Source organism: Panthera pardus, unplaced genomic scaffold (assembly GCF_024362965.1).
Source record: "Panthera pardus isolate Hobbes unplaced genomic scaffold, ASM2436296v1 HiC_scaffold_13, whole genome shotgun sequence".
NCBI classification, from domain to species: Eukaryota; Metazoa; Chordata; class Mammalia; order Carnivora; family Felidae; genus Panthera; species Panthera pardus.
The window spans coordinates 194,990,674-195,015,243 of NW_026526688.1; the positions used below are offsets into that span (position 1 = coordinate 194,990,674).

The 24,570-nt window shown below is 44.9% G+C and overlaps 1 protein-coding gene across 2 annotated transcripts in view; it reads left to right on the plus strand.

Moving 5' to 3' along the window:
* The window catches only part of BOD1L1 (biorientation of chromosomes in cell division 1 like 1), a 53,586-nt gene that overhangs the window by 15,202 nt on the left and 13,814 nt on the right, over positions 1–24,570 (plus strand). For both annotated transcript variants that reach the window (XM_019453688.2, XM_019453689.2), the window contains exons 6-17: positions 253–419; positions 2,243–2,354; positions 3,012–3,150; positions 3,837–3,909; positions 5,902–11,887; positions 14,146–14,210; positions 15,074–15,158; positions 19,090–19,133; positions 20,648–20,708; positions 22,251–22,321; positions 22,940–23,012; positions 24,253–24,326. In XM_019453688.2, the coding sequence (XP_019309233.2) occupies positions 253–419; positions 2,243–2,354; positions 3,012–3,150; positions 3,837–3,909; positions 5,902–11,887; positions 14,146–14,210; positions 15,074–15,158; positions 19,090–19,133; positions 20,648–20,708; positions 22,251–22,321; positions 22,940–23,012; positions 24,253–24,326 (6,950 nt within the window). The remainder of the gene's footprint in view (positions 1–252; positions 420–2,242; positions 2,355–3,011; positions 3,151–3,836; positions 3,910–5,901; positions 11,888–14,145; positions 14,211–15,073; positions 15,159–19,089; positions 19,134–20,647; positions 20,709–22,250; positions 22,322–22,939; positions 23,013–24,252; positions 24,327–24,570) is intronic.

A 24,570-nucleotide genomic window follows, 5' to 3' on the forward strand; every position in this document is an offset into this window, starting at 1 on the left:
GGTCTAATTTTTTTTTTGCCTTCTTTATGTGTGAGAAGCTCATTGGAAGAAGTAAATTTCGATATGGATGGGATGATGGCCTTGAAAAATGTTTATTTCTGATTTTTTTGCATCCTGATATTTTCCATTGGGCTGACAAATGCACTTGAACTATATCGATAACTGCTTTTGTTGCTTGATGTTGATCAGGCATGGTGTCGACTTCATTGGTAATTCACAGAAGCACTCCTCTTTCTATTGGCTTTCTTCCAGATGAGGAGAAGAACAAGCAGAACAAAACAAAAACTCAAAACAGCGACCCCAGTGAAGGAAAAGCAAAAAGCGTGCGGCATGCTTATGTTCACAAACCATATCTTTACTCAAAGTATTACAGCGACTCTGATGATGAACTTACCGTAGAACAACGACGCCAGTCTATCGTAAGTCAGATTCGATCTGTCGCTATTTTAACCTGTCACATCAGGTTGACAAACCTGGCTAGTCTGTGTGCAAGGTACTGGGCAGCAGACAGAACCATGACATGGAGGTTCTGCCTTCAGCAGCCTGTCATTTAGGCAGAACATAAACGTGTGACGTAGGTGTTTGTGTCATTATGCTTAATAGTGAAAACCGGGCAACAGGTGTTTCACAGTATGGAAATGTTTGAATCAAGTGTGGATCCAGCCCACACAAAGATAGGATGTGCAGCCATTAACATAAGATTAAGAGGGAAGTGCAGGTGGGTGGTTGAGTTGGTTAAGTGTCAGACTTCAGCTCGGGTCACGATCTCGCTGCTTGTGGGTTCGAGCCCTATGTCAGGCTTTGTGCTTTGTGCTTGGAGTCTGGAGCTTGCTTCACGTTCTGTCTCTCTCTGCCCCTCCCTCGCTCATGGGCTCGCTCGCTCTCTTAGAAGTAAATAAACATTAAAAAATTTTATTTCAAAAAGAGAGAAGTGCAGTCTACAAATGTCCTAGGTACAAGATGTGTCATTGGATTAACAGCTTCTTAGAGAAAAAAATTTGCTACCTTATCATAGGTGTACGTCAGTTTTAAGATGACTTATGGTTTTAGAAACATTAAAATATGGAGCTGCACATCTTAGAGCAAGGAAATGCTGTTACCTACGATGGTCATTTGAAGGAGGTGGAAATGCTGATAGTTGCTTGTCTCTGAGAAGTTTGCTTCATCAGAGGTTATACCAATGCTTAGGGTTTTTAGCCCTCTAAGACTTGGAGTTCTGGCTGGAAAAGGGTGGGGGGCGTAACCCACGATGACCAGATTCTTGTTTTTTTATTTTATTTTATTTTATTTTATTTTATTTTATTTTATTTTATTTTATTTTTTTATTTTTTTTTTTTTTATACCTGACAGAGAGAAAGACACATCATGAGCGAGGGAGGGGCAGAGGGAGAGAGAGAGACACAGAATCTGAAGCAGGCTCCAGGCTCTGAGCTGTCCACACAGAGTCCGATGTGGGGCTCAAACCCAAAAGCCATGAGATCATGACCTGAGCCAAAGTCAGATGCTCAGCCGACTGAGCCACCCAGGTGCCCCTTGTTTTTTTAACATAGGATAGCAGAAAGTCCCATGTCCAAAACCTGGGTCCCAAGAGCATAACCCACAAGTCATATTTGTTGTAGAACTAGCCTGTCTCTTGAATCTGCACTTCAGTTTCTCCTTTAAGAATAATTTAAAAATTTGAGGTGCCCGGGTGGCTCAGTCGGTTAAACGTCTGACTTCGGCTCAGGTCGTGATCTTGCAGTTTTTGAGTTAAAGCCCCGCGTCGGACTCTATGCTGACAGCTCAGAGCCTGGAGCCTGCTTTGGATTCTGTGACTCCCTCTCCCTCTGCCTCTTCCCCGCTCACTGTCTCTCAAAAAGTAAATGAATGTTTAAAAAAAATTTTTTTTAAGAATAATTTAAAAATTATTGTACACAGGAGATTTGCCTGTGTACATATGATGTACACTGATGTTCATATATATTTTCACAGCCAGCCTTTTAATTGAAGTAACTGGTTTATTAAACCACCATTTCCCAAAATGATACCTTTCCTATTCCTTAAACTAATGGCAATCTGAAAGAGTAATGGGAAATTTTCTGATCTGTCACTTCTGGTAGCTTCCAAATTATATAATGTGTATGCACCTTTGCAAAGCCCATTATTTTGTAAGAATATTTGAAGGGTAAACTTACTTGTTTTCATTGTTTTTGCTTTTGCCTAATAGTTGGTCAGGATAATTGTGAATATTTTGTGGTTTTAGGCTAAAGAAAAAGAAGAGAGGCTTTTAAGAAGGCAAATTAATAGAGAGAAACTTGAAGAAAAACGAAAGCAGAAGGCAGAAAAGACAAAGTCTTCAAAAGCTAAGAGTCAAGGTATAGGAGGTGTTAACTTTAATATTTTAAATTATCTTGTATACTCCATTATTTTCTAGATATTCATATTACTTATGAGATGATATAAAATGATCTAAATTGCATCTCAATAAAGCTGTTGTATTAAAAAAATTATTCTTAAATATGGAAGGTTTTTTTTTTTATTCTGATGTATCACTTTTTAAATTATATTGCTGTATCTAAGTTATACATTCTGTCAGGTACCAGCTTATACAGCTCTCATTAGCAATTTATTTTCCAGCCATTGTGGAATGAATTATCACTGGAAAATGGATTGTTTGCATGTGAGTAATCAAGCCTTGCTGGTGATATTAGTGGAATTAATCTGTGCTTTTTTGTTTACTAAAGTGTCAAACATTTATCTGGAATATTTCATTGAACAAAATTGAACTTTCTCTGGGCACTGATCCTTTGTAGCATACAAAAAAAAAAAAAAAATACACACACATAAGCATTTGAAATAAAAAAGCTAAGACTTGTCCATCTAAAATATTACTTTTCTTCTAGTACAACTTAAGGATATTAAAGCCATTCAGCACTTTTACATTGATCAGAAATTCTCAATGAAAAATAAATATTACACTGTTTATAAATTCCATTCTAAAGTACAGCTTATTGATACTGCTTCTTTCCTAGGCAAAAATAGTGTGGACTTAGAAGAATCATCAACAAAGACTTTGGAACTGAAAACCCCCAGAATTAAAGAAGTCCTTAAAGAGCGGAAAGTATTAGAGAAAAAGGTAGCCTTAAGCAAAAGAAGAAAGAAAGATTCAAGGTACATGTTGTATCTGGCAGTGTTCCCATTATAACTTTCCCCTGGCATACTTTCAGAAGGGAGGCATTGGCAGTGACAGTAAAGAACCTTACCTTGAAAGTGTGTGTTATTGTTGCACATTTATGAGAACCATGGGGGCTCAGAACTCTTTATATCCTCATTCCTTGTGTTAGTATCTCTACTGTAAGGTAGTGTGTTTTAATGTTTTTGGGAGAGGGGGGCCCGGAACTTTTTCATAATCTGATGGCAGTTTCGGAGCTCCCCAGAAAAATGCGTGTGTATAAACACACAGTTGTTTTGAGAATTTCAGAGTTTATGGACCCTCTAGAATACTCAGGAAGTATCCCTGCAGTAGCCACTTAACCACTTATTTATAGTGACTGCATCCATTTTCTAGTCTTGCTAGGCATTCCCTTCAACAGTGTCTCATGCCTCTCCCCGTAAACCAGGGGGCTGAACCAAATGCTTATCTGTCATTGCATTGTCATAGTGAATTCTATAAGAATTAGAAAGCCAAAGAGACTCTGAAAGTGGCCTGAAGGCCCATGAGCCATAGGCTACAGTCAAGTTGTATTATATACATTTGTCACAGACTTGGATGTAGCTGAACCAGTAACTAATCTTACTGAGAAATTCTTATATTTTATTCAAATTAAGCTCATATATGACTTTTTCTTCCCACTTAGGAATGTTGAAGAGAATTCTAAAAAGAAACAGCAATCCGAAGAAGATTCCAAAGAAACTCTGAAGACAAGTGAGGTGTGTCTGAATTAATAAAACCCATTTTAAATGTTCTTTTGTTAGATAAAGGCCATTCAGTCCTTCGGAGTAAAACTTGGAATGCAATTTGATCTTTTCCAAGTTAGATAAAAAATGTATCACCTTCAGCATTCTTAAACCCCCATCTTATCATGACCTGAATTCCTCATTTTGACCAAGTTGATTCACGTGATCTTTTATCCAAGTAATAGCTACTTTTCTACTTTCCTTTCCCTCATTCCCCAGCCCCCCACCCTCATTTGTTATATTAGCAATAGCAAAATTGCCAGTAATGATCATGGAAAAGAAAGAGGTAGCTAAAATCCCTTCTCCAGGGCAGATTATTCACTTCATTCTCCTATATTCCTCCACAAGTGTACATAATTTTGTAGAGTGGGTGTAATCTTGCAAAATGATTTTAACATTCCCTCTTGCTCATTTCATGTTACCTTGTAAGTTTCTAGTTATTATATTTAATGACTGCATAGGGTTGTATTGAATAGATAGACTGTAACTTAAGCATTCCCTTATAGTTGAGCACTTAGATTACTTCCAAGATCTGACCAGTGTAAGTACTGAAAGTATGTTTAATGAATACATTTCTTCCCCCTGTTTGGATTATTTTCTTGGGATAAACTTTTGCTTTCACTGGATTCAGATCCTTATTTACCTTGCCATATTTATAATTCTATAGCCAAACTATTTTTTTTTTTTTTTTTTTTTTGAGCAGACTCCACGCCCAACTTAGGGCTCAAACTCACGACCCTGAGATCAGGAGTTTCATGCTCTACTGTCTGAGCCAGCCAAGCACCCCTATACCGAAACTATCTTCACATTTCCAAGGGAAAACTAATAATTTGGTGATTATTTATTCATAGCCAGTAAATAATCTTGATTTCTTTATTCAGAAATTAGAGGCATATTTATAAGTATATCCTGATGTTTTAATGGCATACTTTAAAATATTTAACTTCATTTTGTGATAAATTTCTTTTAAAAATGACTTCATAAAATTTTGTTCATATAAACTGGTTGAAGCTTACTGTAAAATTAGGCGATAAAATCCTTGTTAGTTCTTTCTTTGAGGAATTTCACTTTAAACTGTTTTTTTAAGATCTTTCTATGTCCTACTCCTGAATCTGTAGAAGTGCATTAATCTTTGTGTTAAATTGTAAGAAGTTGCAGTGATAAACTAACCCAGAGACACAGATCCTTCTGAGAACTTCAGCTCATTATTTGAATGAGAAATTATAGGTAGTGGTCAATGAGACTGTAGTATGTGTGGTCTGCGTTCACTGACTAACATTAATAATGTACTCGGTGCCATACTGTGGGACAGGGAGGAAGGGTCAGATGCTCTGGTCCATCGTTGTCTTCCTTCGGGTACATAAACATACACGTGCTTGATATGTGATAAGGTTACTGTTACAGTGAGGTTTTGCGTGCATTTGAAACTTCCTAACTAGAATGTCCTTTAAGGAGCCTGAATTCATGAGGTTTCCACAAATCATTCAGGCTCCTAAATTAAAATGTAAGAAACCTTCATTTCAGTATAGAATTTTTAAATTGTCTTCATCATGTTTTGGAACTGAAAAGGACATTGAGCTCTCATTCATGCAGCTTATATTTATTAGTGGCTGCTGGGTGTTAGTGAGCTTTAACGGTTTGGAGTTCAAGGAGGCCTCCGAAATGCAGGGACAGGTCTCAGGAGAGATAGCTGGTCTCTGCACAGATTTCTGCGGTGCAGTGGGAAGAGCCCTAGACTGCGAATGAATTCATCTGAAGTCGTTGGCCGGGGGACAAGGTCATCAAGTCCCACTGAGCTTCGGTTTCCCGATGCACCAAGTGGGGTCACCAGTACCTACCACAGGCTGCTGGCGAGCTTAAGTGACATGTAACACGTGACGGCACTCAGCATATCGGGGGTACCCAAATGCTAAGTTTGATTTTAGTATTGCTCATATTTTACCTTTTTTTTTTTTTTTTTTACAGCATGGCGAAAAGGAAAAAGTGTCCTCTTCAAAGGACCTGAAGCATGTTCATGCAAAAAGCGAACCAAGTAAACCTGCCCGGAGACTTTCCGAGTCATTGCATTCAGCTGATGAAAACAAAAATGAGTCCAAGATAGAGAGAGAGCACAGAAGACGCACATCCACCCCTGTCGTGGAGGAAGGGGCACAGGAAGAGGCTGACGCAAGAGATGGGAAGAGGCAGGCAGAACGGTCAGAGGTTGGCACCGAAGAGCCCCAGAAACAGAAGAGCACACTTAAAAATGAAAAGCATCTAAAGAAAGATGATTCTGAAACACCACATGTGAAAAGCCTACCTAAGAAAGAGGCAAAGTCCTCAAAGGACAAGCCTGAAAAAGAGAAGACTCTGTCAGAAGACAAAGTGTCTATGAAACATAAATATAAAGGTGACGGTCTGCATAAAACGAGTGAGGAGACGGAGCTTCACTCTTCTGAGAAAAGCTTAAAAGTGGATGAAAATACTCAAAAGCAAAGTCAACAACCAAAACTGTCTTCGGATGATAAAACTGAACGAAAAAGTAAACATAAGAATGAGAGGAAATTATCAATTTTAGGCAAAGACGGGAAGCCAGTTTCTGAGTATATTATAAAAACAGATGAGAATGTTCGTAAAGAAAACAACAAAAAAGAGAGACATGTTTCAGCCGAGAAAACTAAGGCAGAACACAAATCAAGAAGATCAAGTGATTCTAAAGTTCAGAAAGATTCTCTGAGTTCAAAGCAACACGGAATCCCATTGCAGAGAAGAAGTGACAGTTATTCAGAGGACAAGTGTGATATGGACCCAACTAATGTAGATAGTAATTCGAAACCAGAAGAGATGGTTCACAAGGAGAAGCGAAGAACAAAGAGCCTTCTGGAAGAGAAGCTTTTGTTAAAGTCGAAACCAAAAAGTCAAGGCAAGCAGTTAAAAGTAGTTGAACCGGAATTACAAGAAAGCGTCGCGAAACAGGTGACCACTCCAAAACCAGATAAGGAGAAGAACACAGAAGAGATCAACCCAGATAGACAGCGAAAGTCTAAAGTTGAAGACAGACCTTCTGAGGAAACTGGTGTGGAAGCTGTATCGGACAGTGCCGCTTCTTCACACGGGGTACAGAAGGACTCTTCGAGTCACAGAGCCAAGTTACCATTAGCGAAGGAGAAATATAAGGCTGAAAAAGATTCAGGCCCCTCCAGACCGGAGAGGAAGTTATCAGATGGGCACAAAAGCAGAAGCTTAAAGCATAGCAGTAAGGAAGTGAGAAAAAGGGAAGAAAATAAATCAGAAGACAAAGATGGTAAAGAAGGTGACAGTAATCACGACAAGGCCAGAGGGAATAGTTCGGTTACAGAGAGGAAATTGAGTAGGAAGTTGTGTGAAAACCGAAGAGGAAGCTTATCCCAAGAAATGACCAAAGGAGAAGAAAGATCAGCAAACACCTTGGGCACCACCAGTAGTTCCCCCCTTCAGAGACCAAAAAGGAGTGGTGATACCACATTAATGCCTGAACAAGAGCCAATGGAAATTGATTCCGAGCCAGCTGTTGAAAATGTGTCTGAAGCATCTAAAACCCAAGACAACAGCAATGCTATTTCTCAACAAGACGTTGACTCTGAAAATGTTACGAAACAAAAAACCGCAGTCCCTGTTCTGAAGGATGAATTAAGAACTTCCACAGTAGACTCAAAAACAGCAGCTCCAGCCTGTAAATCAGGACGTGGAACAGGAGTTGTTAGTAATTCTGAAAAGCACGCTGACCATAAAAGCACCCTGACCAAGAAAGTGCATATCCAAAGTGCTGTGTCCAAACTGAACCCTGGGGAGAAAGAACCCATTCACCAGGGAACTCATGAAACAAATACAGACTCCGAAACTAGTCCCACACCGTTTCCTCGAGCCCCATCCGACAATGACAGGGCACAAAAGAATTTGAAAAATACAACCAGACCCCCCGAAGAACATGCTGCCCAAGGAGATGCTGATCGTGTACATTCCCCAAATTTAGATCCTTCACCATCCTTAAGTTCAGTAACTGTCGTGCCTCCAAAACAGTCTCCTGATTCGGACGTAATTCCTTTGGTTGACGGGAGGACTGTTTTAGAAGGCGACCCAGCCAGCCCCTCACTTGTGGAGCGCTCTGGTGTTCCTAACACAAGTTTGACTGCTAGGGAATCACAAGTCCTTATGACAGGTGACAGCAAAGAAAGTGGGGCAGTTTCCACAGTAGATACACCGGCAAAAGCAAGCGTGGATAGCAAAAGACACATTCCAGAAGGTTACCAGCCCACTGTGTTGCACAGTAAGCAGGGACAAGTAAACATGCCTGTTGGTGGCAAGTTAACTGACGCGAGGATGGAAAATGAGAGTGTTAACACAGAAGATGGCTTGATGGACGTGGCCAGGAAAGAAAGTGACTTAAGCACAGAGCCCAGTTCAAAGCAGACAGTGAGAGCTGTGCAAGAAAATGGCAAAAAGCATGGCGTCACCGTTGACCCAGTGCTCGGCACGCGGACAGACAAAGCTGCCGAGACAGTTGTGCTCAAGTGTAGTAGTGGCCCAGGTGAAATAGAAAACACATCAGTTGATGTTGAAAGAAGGGCTGAAAACAGCGAGGTGGACACCAGTGTTGGATGTAATGCCGCTTCCCCAGTTTTGCAGCAAAGGAGTGGAAATGCTGAGGGTGTGACCGCCGGGCCTGGCAGAGCAGAAAAGTCTTCTTTTGCCACCAGTTCCGAAGGGAAGGGCGAAGGTGTTCCCTTCAATACCGTGAAGGCGGGGGATGCTACAACCACGTCCTCAGAAACAGGACAGGGTGAGGTGGCTGTGCCCTGCATGAGCATTGAGGCAGACGAAGGCTTCGTAGCAGGTGTCTGCTCTGGAAACAGTCCCCTTCGCGTCGGGGCAGAAGCCAGCGAATGCACTGTCTTCGCGGCGGCCGAAGAAGGCGGAGGCGTTGTCACAGAAGGGTTTGCCGAAAGCGAAACCTTCCTCACAAGCACCAAGGAGGGAGAGAGTGCAGAGTGTGCTATGGCTGAATCCGAAGAAAGGGCAGCAGAGCCCGTGACTGCTCACGCAGTAACAATTGAAGACAATGTCAATAGTGGGGTGACAGAAGAGAAAGATGATGCTGTCACCAGCGCCGGCTCTGAAGAGAAGTGTGACGGTTCTTCACGTAGTGCGTTGGAAATGGCGGAAAGAACTGTCACCTTTATCAGCGAGGTTGAAAGCGATGGCGCGGTGACAAGTGCCGGGACAGAAGTAAGGGAGGGCTCCTTGAGCAGCGAGGAGGTGGATGGGTTCCAGAGAAATGTGACGAGAACGGGCCCCAAAAAAGAAACCGAGGGGACTGTGACATGCACCGGAGCGGAAAGGAGAAGCGCCGCTTTCGTCATGTGCTCCGTCACAGGCGCAGAGCGACAGGAGGAGCGTGTGGTTACAGGCGCAGCTGTGGCCCTGGCGGGGAGTGACGCGCCACCAGGAACCAGCGCCCCCCAGGATGGAGACGCTTCTGTGAATGACGGCGCGGAAGGTGAGAGTGCCGTCACCAGCACTGGGATAACAGAAGAAGACGGAGAGGGGCCGGCGAGCTGCACAGGCTCGGAAGAGGGCAGCGAGGGCTTTGCTCTGAGCTCTGAATCAGAAGAAAATGGAGAGAGCGCAATGGACAGCACGGTAGCCAAAGAAGCCACTAACGTGCCGTCGGTCGCCGCTGGCCCATGCGACGACGAAGGCATTGTAACGAGCACCGGCGCAAAAGAGGAGGACGAGGAAGGTGAAGGTGTGGTGACCAGCACCGGAAGGGGGAATGAAATCGGGCATGCGTCCACCTGCACCGGGGCAGAGGAGGAGAGCGAGGGGGTATCGATCTGCGGAAGTGCCGAAGAAGGGGACGGTCAGATTGGTACTGCGGCAGGGTGCGTGGGAGCTGAGGCCGGAGCCACCGTCACCAACGCCAACGAGAGCGGTGTTGACAGCTTGAGCGGTGCGGAGAAGGGCGTGAAAGATCCGGAGATCTGCTCCAGCGCCAAAGGCGTCGTAGAAAGCAGCGTGACCAGTGCGGCTTCAGGGAAGGGTGACGTGGCCCCAGCTCCCGGAGGTTGCGAGGCTCCCATGACCAGTGCAGCTTCAGAGCACAGTGCCAGTCCGCTCACCAGGAAAGAAAAAGCGGACGACACCACTACTTCCACTGGCTTGGTGGGGGGCAGTTACGAGGCACTCGGGTCGGGTGCGGGCCCACAATGTGAAGCTGGGCACATGTCGCCTGGTGGGAAGGAAGACGAAGGAATCATCACCTCTGGGGAAAATGAAGAGTGTGATGGCCTTCTGGCCACTACAGCCAGTGACACCGTTTCCAACCCAGCTGGCGTAGCTGGGGGCAAAAGTCCAGGCAAAGGCTTGCTGATTTCCACCAGCACGACAAACGACTGCACCCCTCAGCTGAGCACAGTTGCCGATGTACAGGAGGGTCATTCAAGCGCACCGAGAGGTGGGGCAGATCGGGAAGGTGCCGGCATAAACGGGGAAGAATTCGAGGCCCCCATGCCCAGTGCGGTGTCAGGTGAGAGCCAGCTGGCTGCCGTGAGAAATGAGGACAAAGACGAGTGTGCCATGATTTCCACGAGCATCGGCGAAGAGTTCGAGGTGCCGATTTCTAGCGCGACGACCCTCGCGTGTGCCGAGAGTCAGCCGCCGGCGGCCGCGGCGGAGGAGAGTGCCAAAGGCGCCGGCTCGGCGAGCGCCGACGACTTCGAGGTGCCCATGCCCAGCGCGCCCACGCAAGCTGAAAGCCCCCTTGCCTCGACCAGCAAGGAGGAGAAGGACGAGTGTGCGCTCATCTCCACCAGCATAGCGGAGGAGCGCGAGGCCTCTGTGGCAGGCGCGCGGCCCACCACCGCCCTGGAAGAGAAGGACGGCAGTGCCATCATCTCCACCAGCTCGGGGGAGGACTGCGAGGGCCCCGTGTCCAGCGCCGCCCCGCGGGAGGAAGGCCACCCCTCGGCCGTGCGGGCGGAGGAGGTCGGCGACACCGCCATGATTTCCACGAGCACCTCTGAAGGCCGCGAGGCGGTCATGTGGGGCGCTGTCCCACGGGACGATGAGCGGCCCGCCGCTGCAAGGACGGAGGACTCCAGCGACACGGCCATCATCTCCACCAGCACGGCCGAGTGCGTGCTGCTGCCTGCCGGCCTCGACAGGCACGAGGAGAGCCCGCTGACCGCCAGCGTCGCCGACAGAAGAGACCCCTCGGCCGCCAGGAGGAGCCGGGGCGAGGCCCCGACGCCCAGCCCGATGGCCGCGAACAGCCCTCCACACCCAGCACCGCCGCCAGGGGCCAGAGCCACAGGCCCCGAGGACCGTCCCTGCGAGGTGCCACCGGCAGTGACAGAACGCAGCGAGAGCCCTTCGCCCCTCGTCGGCGTGGCAGAGAGGAGCACGTGGCCGAGCTCCGTTCAGAGAGGGCGGGGGGGCCAGGGGGCCGCCGCGGCAGGGCATGACACCTGTTGGGCAGGGAGGGGCGAGCAGAGGGGAGCGGGCGCACCCGAGGATGGACAGGGGCGGACGGCCGGGGACGCCTCCCTCGGGAGCCGCTGTTTGCCGGCAGTGAGTCCCGGTGCCGGGAGGGCCGACAACGTGCCTCCTGTCCCAGACGCTGCAGCGCGGCCGCCCTCTCCGGGGCACCGTGGGCCGGCCGACCCCGGGAAAACCACCACCAGTGAATGTGTTAATGGCCGAGAGTCAGAAACTGGTCCTTCCCACGGGGCGCCCCTTCCAGCTGCCTGCGCTGTAGCTCCGTCGGCTCCAAGACGTGAGCAGGACTTGACCGTGACAAGCGACCACAACGGCGGACGGACAATCCAAGGGTCCAGTGAGAAAGCAGCAGACGGTAGTGGCATGAGGAAATCATTGCAGGAGGAAAGAGACCTCAAGGTCATTGTTCCTCCTGAGGAGAATTTGCACGATATAGGTGAGACTCGCCCTAATTGTACATACTGGCGTTTTGCAAAGGCGATTGCACGTAGGGTATGTTTAAAACCATCTTTCAAAAGGTGGTTTTGCTTCCAGGATGTCAGAAAATAACTTCTCAAGTAGGAAGACTGAGCTCAGAACCATGGGTTTAAAAACTTAAAACCTTAGACCCGTTTCTCATGTGGCAGGAGAGCAGAGGCAGGAAGCTGGGGGAGGGAAGGTCAGCCACCCGTGTGTGATTTGCATGACTGCTGCAAGCTACTAAACCTCGAAGCCTCGGGTTTTTGTCACAATGAACACTACCTTACAACAGCCCTGTGAAGTGAGCATTTTTTTATCACTCCGTTTACACATGAGAAAATAGGTTCAGAGAGTTTAAATAACTTGCATGGTACTTAGGGCCCTTTAGAAAAAAATTACTTCCGAGCCTTAGTTTTCCATCGTATAAAACGGGGAATAATAGTGCAAAAACAAACACGATTCAGCCCTCATCTAACATCCTGTAGATTTGCGATGAGTGTCAGTTCAGTCCGGCTGGCTACTTGTCATCAGGGGAGCACAGAATTTTTTAACGGAGTTTTTCATTCAGGTAAAGTGAGCTTCTGGTTTGGAATATGAAAGACAAAAAGAAACGTGTTCCCTCCTGACAGATTTCAGAGAGTAGATGTTGGTAGAAACAGTTGGTAACTTTCAAAGGGGTAACCTTTAGGCTCAGTCATTCACTGTGCCATCCAACTTGGGACACCCTGTGCCAGCCACTACTGTGCTGGGCTTTGGGGAAGGGGAGCAGCTGTGAATCCGGCTTTGCATTTTAAGTAGGCAGGGACGCTCTGATGGCAGGCGCTGTGGGAACTCAAAGGGACGTCATGGGCTGGACCTGAGGGAGTCAGGGACGTCGACTTCTTTTCTGTGGGTGTGTGAATTTAGAGTGTTCTGGACTTTTAAACTGCAACAGCCCTTAGATGTCATCAAATACAGCCTCAGGAAGCTGAGGCCAATAGATTGAGTCCTGTTCATTTTAGGGACTTAAGGGGCATTAAGAAGTGTTCCAAGGGTTGAAATAAGGGACTTGAAATTTTTCCATTGCTTTTTGCCTGGGAAAATTGAGTGTTCTGCCAATTTTGTTTATTTTTGACAGAGAGACAGAGAATGAGTGGGGGAGGGTCAGAGAGAGAGGGGGACACAGAATCAGAAGCGGGCTCCAGGCTCCAAGCTGTCAGCACAGAGCTCGACAAGGGGCTTGAACCCACAGGCCATGAGATCATGACCTGAGCCGAAGTCACTCAACTGACTGAGCCACCCAGGCGCCCCAAGTGTTCTGCAACTTTTTATGCATTAACCATTGCTACAGTCTGCTACTCCTTTCTCCCCTGCTTTGTTTCCCTGAAGGAACAAGATAGAACAGGTTTGGGGCGCCTGGGTGGCTCAGTCAGTTGAGCGTCCGACTTCGGCTCAGGTCATGATCTCACGGTTCGTGGGTTCGAGCCCCGCGTCGGGCTCTGTGCTGACAGCTCGGAGCCTGGAGCCCGCTTCGGATTCTGTGTCTCCCTGTCTTTCTGCCCCTCCCCGCTTGTGCTCTGTCTCTGTGAAAAGTGAATAAACGTTAGAAAGAAAAAAAAATAGAAGAGATTTTAGCAAGGAAAAGCCCGCATCCTCTTAGAGAAAGGAAGGATTTTCTTTGGAGGCTTCTGTGTGGGTGGATGAAAGAACTGAGGCCACAGTCACAGAGGGATGAGGGCGAGAGAAAGGAAGGATCACAACAGGGGTAGGACTGAGTCTTACCAGAGAAAATGCCATTTTCTTTCTGTCTGCCTCCCGGTTTCGTAACTTTATTTTCAACTCTGCTGTGTCAGGGTGAAGCAAGCAAAGTGAATCTGTTCATAAACATGTTCTTTGTTGAGAATATAGCTCAGTGGCCCAGAGTTTTTTCTTTTAGGGCCAAACTTGATGCAGAACACTGTAGAAAAATATTTGGAAATATCACGTCTCCAGAAATAATCTTCTGTTATTCTTTCTGGGCAGCCATCTTAACAGCGAGAAACAATTTCACCCCCAAACTTAGTAAACGACTCCTGCCTTTCAGCCACGATTTTTCACACGTCCTCCTTTTGTTGTTTTCTACCGACAGCAAAATAAAACAGCGGAGGAAGGGGTCACGGCAGGCTAGGGAACAATATTGTTACCTTTTCATTCAGCATGGTTTTTTTTTTTTTGCAAGCAAATTCTTAAATTGGCTAATGGTTTGGCTTTCTTTAGGCACTGAAGAATCTCCGTCGAGTGTTTTGGGAGGATGGGCACTGAAAGGCAGCTTGAAAACTGAGGTATGGCTGACAGTTCAGTTACACTGGGCTGCACGTGGTGTAAGTACTATGTCACCACGCGTAGACGTGTGCATCCTTCAGCATCACACGGCTCCTGTTCCCACTGTACTTCGGACGTTTACACGTTGTCATGGTCGTGTCCTATGCAAGGAAAGCTAATAATCTCAACACGTAGTGCCATGATCAGTTCCATGTACTCAAACCAGGAGTCACCCGCAGTCTCTCGGTGTCACCCTACATTTAAGCCATTGCCAGTTCCTACGCGTTCCATGTCCAAAATGTGACTTGAATCTCTGCAGCCGAATCCACGGCCCCCTCTGAGTGTGTGAGACAAGGTAGCAGTAAGCACGGGAACGATGCACAGTGCAGAGGAGGGTCAGCTTACCAGCAGGAGCAATGGTGCGCAGACAGGAGGGCTTGCAAAGAAGACATTTGAGTGGTGGTTCACAAGCAGAGTAGGGATTTACCAGAGGGGAACGAAACGGAAAAGAGCCTTGCAGGCAAAGAAGTATGTTCTGGACGTGGAGCAGGAGGGCAGTTGTGAGCCCCAGACCCCGCAGCGGGGCAGGAACGGAGGCCTGACGAGAGAGGGGACGTGATGGGGGCGGGGGGTCGTCTTGTGTGTCGTATTACGGTGGCGTTTCACTTTTAAGGGGACGGGGCAACCACTGATGGATGAAATATGAGATTAGACTGACTTTCGTTTTCAAAGTTTGGCATGTGTTCGCTTTCAATTCTGCACAGACTTGAACGTGGTCTTTTATATTGTTGCAAGATGCCTTCATTACCTTGAGGTTAGTCTTGCCTTCTTGTCATCAGAACCTCAGTTAACTTAGTGTTTTATGGTGCTTTGGACTTTTTAGACATTTGTACCATCAGAGGAAGAGAAAACCCAGGAAATTCTAGCAGCACCAGAAAGTCTGTATGGGAGACAGCCAAGTGGAGCAGGTAAGCCCTTTTTAGTGGTTGTCCACATTACTGTTTTCCTGGTCTGCGGTTTGACTTTCTGTTGCAGCTTAAAATCAATAGCTGATTCATAATTATAAAACACAGGCTATATGAATTTTCCTCTCACTTTTTAAAATAGGTTGGAGAGAGTTCTTTCCTATTTCATTTTTAGCATATACTCTTTCTTAGCATATACAGTTTCTCATCAAACTGACTCTTTGTCAGTTTCATATAAGGTAATTGTTTAAATCTCTTCTTACCAAGTAAGTGTGCAAGGAGGCAAACTGCTCTGGAGCAAACTCTTGCTCTTTCCCCAGCACGTGGCTCCCTGCACCTTCCTGCCACGGAAGATGCTGTCACAAGTCCTTTCCAAAAGCTGGAAAGCCCGTGCATCCCTTCAAAGCTCTGCTTGTTGTCCCTTGGACTCTGGCTGGGCCCCAGCGAGCACAGAGCTGCTCCCGGCACGCACAGGCTCCTCCCGGTCTCTGTGCACCGTCTCCAGGGTCCACTGCAGGCTTCGTAGGAGAGAGCCCCAGGATTTACAGCAGCTCCCAAACTCTGGTCTCGGGACCCCTTTCCATTCTTAAAAATTATTGAGGATCCCAGACAGTTTTTGTTACGTGGATGATACCCATTGGCATTTATCAAATAAGAAACTAAAACTGAGTTAATATCACCAGCTCACTATAGGTTAAGCACAAGTAACATTTTTTTCATGAAAAATAGCACATTTTCCAAAACGGCAAAATGTACCAAGAAAAGTGACGTTGTTTTGCATTTTTGCAAATCTCTGTAAGTCTGGCTTTAATAGAAAGCAGTTGGCTACTCGGGGCTGTTTCTTTATTCAGCGTATTGCTGATGCTGTCTTGATTGAAGTATATGAAGAAAACCCAGCATCACACTTAAATGGTTGGCTTTTAATAGCATTTTCAGATAATTCTGGGAACATTACATGGCCTCTAGAAAACTCCATTGTGGACTCATGAATTTAAAAAGTTAATAACATCTTAGCGTGTTGACAATAGTTTGGACCTTGTGGACCCCTTGATGGAAGATCTCAGGAGTCCTAGGAGTCCTGGGACCACACTTCGAGAATCACTGGGTTAGGGAAATAGAAACGAGAATGGTGACAATGGACAATTATTTCTGGTTTGTTTCTAATCAGTACTGTAGCATCTCTTCTGGTTTGCACATCAACCAGGGAAAAAGATACTAGGAACTTGAGAGTATGTGACCAAATTTAAGTCTGTTCTTTTTTGTTTGTTTTTAAATGTTGGAATGTCCATATAAGCCACGTAGAACGGTCAAGGCGATTTTGGTTCAAGTAACAGAAACGCTACCAATGTTTATGGGGAATATATGTGCTCAGCATCTTAGGCAGTTCAGCTGCTAGAACAGAATTCCATAGACTGAGTGTTGAAGCGACATATTTATTTTTCATGGTTCTGGAGGCTGGAGGTCCAAGTTCAGGGTGCCAGCGTGGTCAGGTTCTTGGTAAGGGCTCTCTTTCTGGTTATGTTCTCACATGTATGCATGCAGAGAAGGAGATTTCCTGCCTCCTCTGCTCTCCGCAAGGACTCCACTCCCATCACAGTATTCCACCTTCATGATATTGAAACCTCCCAAATGCCTCACCTCCAAATACTATCACACTGGGGACTAGGGTTTCAATCTATGAATTTGGGGGGGGACTCAAACATCCAGTCCATAGTATTCACACAACTGCAAAGTTCAGGCAGAGCAAGATCTCAGAGCATGATGAGGTCCCCAAAGACCCAATTTCTTCCCTTTCCCTCAGCCCCCAACAGAGATAATTGCTTTCTCATTTGTGAGCCTTTGGAGAAATATCTTTGTCCTGTCATTCCTGGCCAAAATCCTGAGACTTACTCTGATTTCAGCTTACGTACCTTTGTCCACTCTAAACTAACTGCTATGACCAGATGAATATGATTTGCTGGTTGACTCAAAGTGAATCAAGTGCTGTCTGTTCCTGGGGTAAGAGTAGAGTTAGTGTCTTTGGAAGCACGTAGTATCCGAGACCACGGTCTGAGTTCTTGGAGAAGGGGCTAGGAGAGCAGCTATTATATTTACTATGATGACCTTGGCTCTTTAAATTACTCCCCCGACAAACATTAGTAAGCGGGGTTCCTTGTGAGTACCAGGGAAATGGAGGTGGAGAATGTGGTTCCTGTGCTCAGAGAGTTTGCAGAAGTAACTGCCAGTGAGGAAGGTTCTCTGTGTAAGACTGATACATGCATGACCGGTGGGGCTAGCTCTGCTGGGAGGGCCTTGGGGAGGGCCTGGCTTTAAGCTGAACCAGTCTCTCTCTCTCCCCTTTAATTATAGAAAGTAAGATACATAGAAGTGCATAGCAAGGTTTCCCACATTTCACGATACCCACCTTAAATACAATTCTGTATTTAAACAAAGGTGAAATCATAGCATTTGTAGTGTTCTGTAATTTCTTTTTTTTTTTAACTCGGTGTTAGCATATACAGATTGACTTCATTTGTTTTAACAGCTGAAAGTAGTCTGTAACGCATTTTCCCATTTGTTAGAGCTTTAGTGGTCTCCAGTTTTTATGGTTTTTACTATTACAAATAAAGCTGCGATGAACTTTCATAGGCATATAGTTCTGTGTTTCCCCCAAGTATTTCCATGAAAGAGAATCGGAGGGTCAAAGAATATAGAAGGTTTAAATTTCCGTAAGTGCTGGTCACTCCCCCTAAGTTGGAGCCAAATTATGGAAGGATGAGCAGGTGTGCATTAGGTAGACAAGGCGACGGAGGAGGATGGTGTGTAGGGAGCGGTGTATGTGGGTCCTCACCCAGGACTGTCCAGAGTGGTCAGAACAGGGACCCTCCAAGGCAAAACCATCTGAAGGCACAGCCTCCAGAGTATGTGATCTCAAGAGCCTCATAAGCAGAAGTATCAAATAGTCCTCAGGGATCACCCCAAGACCTGAGAAGCCATTCATGGTGACATGTTAAAAACAGTGACTGGGGTGCCTGGGTGGCTCAGTCGGTTGAGCGCCCGACTTCGGTTCAGGTCATGATCTCACAGCTTGTGGGTTCGAGCCCCGCGTCGGGCTCTGTGCTGACAGCTCAGTGCCCAGAGCCTGCTTCAGAATCTATGCCTCCCTCTCTCACTCTTTGTCCCTCCCCGGCTTATGCTCTGTCTTCTCTCTCTCTCTCTCTCTCTCTCTCTCTCTCTCTCAAAAATAAATAAACGTTAAAAAAAAAAACAAACAAAAAACAGTGACTAATTTATCCAAAACCTAGATGCGTTAGTTAAAATTGGTCTGTATGTGTTAGAGTACAAATAATTAACATCCCCTTGTTAATTGTCAAGGTGACGTTTTTGGATTCTGAAGTCTTTTTTCCCACAGTATAATCCAGATGACTTCACTGTGTTTAGGTACGATTCAATAAGAGATCTACTTACGTAAAAGGAAGTTGTTTAAAAGAAAAATGTGTGTTCTGTCATTGTTGAGTAGAAACAGTAGACCTTGTACTTCAAGTTTCCAGAGAATATAAATAGACCGTTGCTTTTGAAGGGATAGAATCTGACTTTTTGCTCGATGACATTATTTTTAAATGAACCCGTGTCACTTTGCACCTAAACCCGTGTCACTTTGCAAAGGTCTCCCTTTCTTCTAAGCTTCAGATCACCAACATAGTGAAATAGCTGCAGCGATTTGATGGACCACTGCCATTATTATAAAAATGCAGACAACAATAATTCCTGTTTTTCTGGCATAATGGCAGACACGAATTGTAGAAAACAATTGGTCAGAATCTCATAGTTCACAAGGCAGCTAGGCCACTTAGCGGCATAGCCCCTACCTTACCTTAGAAAGTTCTCAATTTGTTTCTCTGTGGTTCAGAAACCGTATTCGGTTTCCTTATTTCTCATTTTTGTTTTTGAACAGCTGGACCACAGGGGGAGCCTTTCTCAGTGAATGAATCACTTAACGTAAGTCACCGTCACGGTTTGGGTTTTGTCTCGGGGTCTGGTGTCCTGAGAGCAAATGTATAGGGGCGTCTCGCAGAAGGGCAGTCTTGTGCATTCTTCAGGAGACGGGAGGCTGCTTGTAATGTGCTCTCCACTCGAGAGCAGCACACTGACTGCTCTCGCTGCGCTGACTGCCAGCCAGCGTTCAACTGTGTCCCCTGAAGTCGTGAAATTTAGTTGTTTTCCTCAGAAGGAAAGGGTCTCCCTGAATTCAGCAGTACCACGTGCTAGTGACTCCTTAGACCAGTGTCTTGAAGCATTTAAGGAAACCGAAGAAGGCCTGCGTACCTTAGACTAGGAAACTCACCTGGTGATTACTAATGCAATCCTTCAAAGAACTATGAACTTTCTATTTTTTATGAATGGTAGCAAGTTTGATCATTGGATTGCGGCGTCTGAAATTATCCTGGTGCTGTGGACAAAACCGTTTGAAAACTACAGGGCGTTTTATGTTTGGGGAAAGCTTTTCTGAAGATACTCAACTGTGATTGTCATGCATACGTATTCTTTCCCAGCGGTGGCTGTCATAATCCCTTTTGTGCTGGGAAGAAATTTTATATCTCTCTTAACGCACAAGGGACCTGATATCTTACCAGGAGAGAACATTTTGTAAAATGCTTGCAAGTTGCAAAGAGACACGTTCTTTCCGGTGCCCCAGAGAACTGGGGGAGCTCTGCACCAGCAGATATCAGAGGGCTAACTTCACCCCTTTGAAACATCCTGTATGGTAGCTGGAAACTCCTCCACAGTCAGCTGAGTGAGAAGGAAGAGAAAAAAGCCCACTGGGTTTGGTTGAGCTTTATCCTCCAAAAGGATTCCAAATGTGGAGGCCTCTACCCCGCCTCATTTCCCTGAGGCCCCCCCCCCCCCCCCCCGGCAGCTGCCTTTCCCCAGTCAGGGCATCACTGTCCTTTCCAAGTATTCATAAAGTTCTGTAGCTAAGATTTCAAGTATTGTAGGGTATTCTAAGACTTCCCTCAGCTAAAAAAATAAAAGCACAATTGACAAGATTTGCCAGAGAGAGATGATGACAGAATGACAGAATCCTTCAGCATTTTTAAATAAAGAGGGGGAAAAAGGTCATGAGGGATCATTGGATGGGAAGAGAATTCATAGAAATCAGAAAATTCTTCTTACCTCTTACACTTTTACCATAACCATTTTAAAGACAAGGAGAGTAAACACAGTGGGATGATAATTTGTTAAACCAAAACTTCTTCAAAAGCACTCTGCTCTTCTGCCTCGGGGTGAAATTTATTTTTTAAACTTTTTTTTTTTTTTTCTGGGTGAAATTTAGTTTTTGAACTTTTTTTTTTTTTTTTTTTTTTCTGGGTGAAATTTGAGCATGTGTTCTAGTCCATTTCAGCATTCCCACAGACTACCAGATTGTGCCCACTATCTTCCTTATTTGTTTTCTCTGCCTTTAAGACTTTGGTGACACAATCCATAAATAACCTTTCCTATGGTATGTTTAGGTCAAAAATTCAGGCTCCAGAACAAATGAAGAAATTCATGGCAAATCTCATAACCAAGAAGGTAAGTTAATGAATTTCGTACTATTGACGTTAGTATTAATTGTAGTTACCATTTGTCGAGGGCCTTCTGTCTGTCAGGCCCTATGCTGATTACTTCACAAAGTCGCTCTTACTCAAGTCATATCATTTGGTAGGTGTTAGCAGCATCACTTCTGTAGCTGAGGAAACTGAGGCTTGGAGAAGTCCAGTGTTTGTTCAAGGCCCTCTAGCAGATAAGTGAGTGGTGGCTTGCCGTAAATAGCTACTAGAACTTTGCCGGTAACTTCACAGTGGACTTAAATCCGGCGGGAACACAAAACGCATAGTTCCCCGTGGTCTGTACTGTAAGACCAGTTCTAAGTACTTGTGCTCAGTACTTGTGCTAAGTACCTGTGTTGCCTTCAGACAGACAGTCCCAGTTTGGTAGATCAGGGTTGTCATGGTTATGTGGCTCTTCCCCGGGAGTCAGGCCTCCACGAAACCTATGGAGGCTGCCAATTGCAGAGGGATAGTTCTCCTCTCAAGCAGAACATAGACTTTAGTCGATTCCTGCTGTGGGCACCTTACTCCAAGAATAGGGAAAGAGGTGTTTTTGTAACATGTTATGTACCGTGTTTCAAACCAAAGTAAAGCAGCCATAATTCTACACACTCAAATACTCAGCACCTAGTTTTGTCATATCTTAAAATTTGGTATATCTGCTCTATCGGCATTTTGGAAAAAAAATGTTACAGATAGAATTGAAACCACATTGTATGCCTCCCTGATCCCAATCCCTCTCTGTCAACCCACTCCAAAGGGAACCACTCTTCTACAATCGCTGTATGTATTTCCCCAGAAAATTGTAGCCTGATGTTGCATACACGGAGAAGCTGACCCCCCACTCCCCCGCCTTATTTGGAGGCCATTCATTCGGCATCACGTCCTGAAGTTCTGTCGTGTTGACGTGTGTAACTCCAGTTACTTGGTTTCGGGTGCTGTTTAGTATTCCACCGTGGGACTAGACCACCTTCATCCTGTTTTGCTTTGGTTGGTGGACGTTTGGGTTCTAGCAACTTTTCCCAATGACGAAGAGTGCTGCCGTGCGTGATCTTGTACCTGTTTCCCAACGCGTAGTCGTGTGGCTGTGACTTGGGTGTGTGGTTGCTGAGCGGCTGGGCGCCTCCTCTGCTTCACAGACTGTGCCCAGCTGTCCCCAGGTGGTGTACCAATTACAGCTCCACATCGTCTCCTATATTTAGTATTATCAGACTCAGGAATGTTCGCTAATCGGAGGACTGTGAAACAAGGACTTGTTTTCCTTGGATACGTCTTCACAAGATGTTGCTACATGGGCTGGAGGAAAATGGCGCTACTCTGTGTAGAGTCCAGTGACCATCCTTCCACAAACCCATTTACTCACATTTTACAAATGGAAATCGCGGAGCTTACGTGACGTAGTTGCCGTGAGGACCCCGTCACAAAGATTTATGAAGTGTCCTTCCCCCTGCCACGCACGCCCCTCAAATAAGTACCGGAATGAATAATTTAACCTTTTTTTTCTTTTTTGTTGTTTATTAATCAGAGATGTCCAATGGCAGAAAAGACAACACAGAAGCCTTAAGAGATCACAGTGTTGAAGCAAATCCTAAAGAGGTGAGTTTTCATAAGAAACTCAAGTATTTCACGGTTTGTACCTAGTGTTTTCACCGGTGCACGGAGAAAGGCTTCCCTTTTTTGTATGTATTAAAAATTAAATGAATCTCCGTATCCCTTTTATCTGTTTATGCTCTTGTGTTGTGTAAGTAGTTATTGGGATGTGTCCACGTTGTACAGTCAGGAAGGTTAAGTGTTACTTCATACCCTGCCTTTCCTTGGCTCTTTGCTGGGCCACTGAGGAGGAGAAGAGCCCTACCGATTCATTTATGACATGCCATTGATTGTAAGACATAGCTGGACTTCAGGGATGGTAAAAAGGAGAAATACTTCTTTAGGAACATATTTTAGAGTTGTTGGATTACAGTATTTAACCAGAAACAGATTTAGATGTTTCGTATGGATTTACATTCAGATCCAAAAAAGAAAAAGACTCAGGCTCACAAAATAAGTCTCCTCCAAATCTAGATGCCAAAAATGCTATCCTAGATTTAAAAAAAAAAAAAAAAATTGCATGAAAATTTATTTCAAAGGCTAGAAGCTAATATAATGTGCTGTCATTTCAATGGATGTGGTCCCAGATTGTATTGCCTTTAATATAGTCATTCTTCATTCCAGGTTGAAGAGGAAGAAAGGCAGATGCCTAAAAGAAAAAGAAAGAAGCATTACCCCTCTTCAGAAGATGAACTGGGTATGTAGAATATATATGTTCCTCTTTTAGACATCTTTGAAGATCATATTATTTTTACATCCAAAATACTGGGCAAACATCCTAGAAAATTTTTGAGGGTGATAATTACTTACTTCACAACTCTTGAGTCCAGTTTGCGTCCAGACTGGCTTGGCACTTCAAGGATTTTTCTGGACTTGATCTAGAAACTACATGCAGAAGACCCAATCACTGGGACCGACATAAACCCTGGGTTTTATGGGTCCCTCTGTAACCTGTGCCTGGACCCTGCCAGGGGCCACCAGTTTCCTTATTTTCTATCATAAACAGATGCCCCACAGAGCTCGTGAAGTGTGTTAGTGAAGCATAAATGCAGTAGCCCTTCTGTGTTTCATATTGTTGACTTTCCCATGGTCTGTAACAGTGCCATCCAATAGAACTTGTTGCAGGCGTGGAAATATTCTGCATTTGTTTTGTCTAGTACAGTAGCCAGAGCCACGTGTGGCTTGCTGTTGAGCAGTAAAATGCCGTCAGTGTGAACGGAAGGCTGGATTTATAACTTCATTCGATTTTAATTTAAATTTCAACAGCCACATGTCGCTAATGGCTACCGTATTGGATGGTACAGAGACTGATACCTGACACAAAATAGAAATGCAATAAATGCTTATTAAATAATATGTGAGAAAGAATATGTGAAAAAGAATTTCCTTTTTTGGTTAGGAGCATGTAATTATTTTTTAATTCTCGAGTTCATATTTTAGGCACCATTCATGTTATTTTATACACGTTTATAATAACTGTGTGAGTTAGGCATCATCACCATTTTGTAAATGAATTTGTAAATGAAGGTTTGGCGAGACGATGACTTCATTCCACCAAGTAAATCTGATTCCCAAGCCCGTGGTCTTAATCCCTAAGCTACACCTTCTAGGTGGTAACTCATTGAGGGTGCTAACGTATCTCCAGGAACTCCGTGTGCCCTAAGCCCTTTCCATGGAACCTGCTGCTCTTTTGGTGTCATCTGAGCACTTGTGGATTTCTTGTTTTATTTTTTATATTTTACTTTCTTGGTTTTGCCAGGGCCACCGTCAGTGTTCAGTGCTCAAGTCACGTGACATAAATACATTTAGAGTAACTTTTGGCTTCACTATGTCACAAGACTAAAAAAGAAGCCTTAAAGTGTCTTAAAATAGAACTATGCATTTCATTTTTCATTTAGCTTTTATCCCTTTGTGATTCTGTCCAAACTGATTTACAGATGAAAATCCAGACGTCCTAGATTCCAGAATAGAAACAGCACAGTGTTCTGAAACTGAGCCGCAAGATACAAAGGTATTTTTTCCACATATTAATGTTAGGTTTGGGGGCAACCTAATTACATCACCGTGAATACTTATTATGATATTCTTTCTCATTCTCGTATCCTTTTTACTTCATGTATCTCTAATAGTCGCTTTATCATAAAAGGTATATTTTTTAGGATCCTGCAAAACAACAAATACTGCACTTTATCATTTGAAGCTGTAAGGGCAGTAACATCACAGTTTATATGTAACCATTGCTTAGGTTTCTGTTC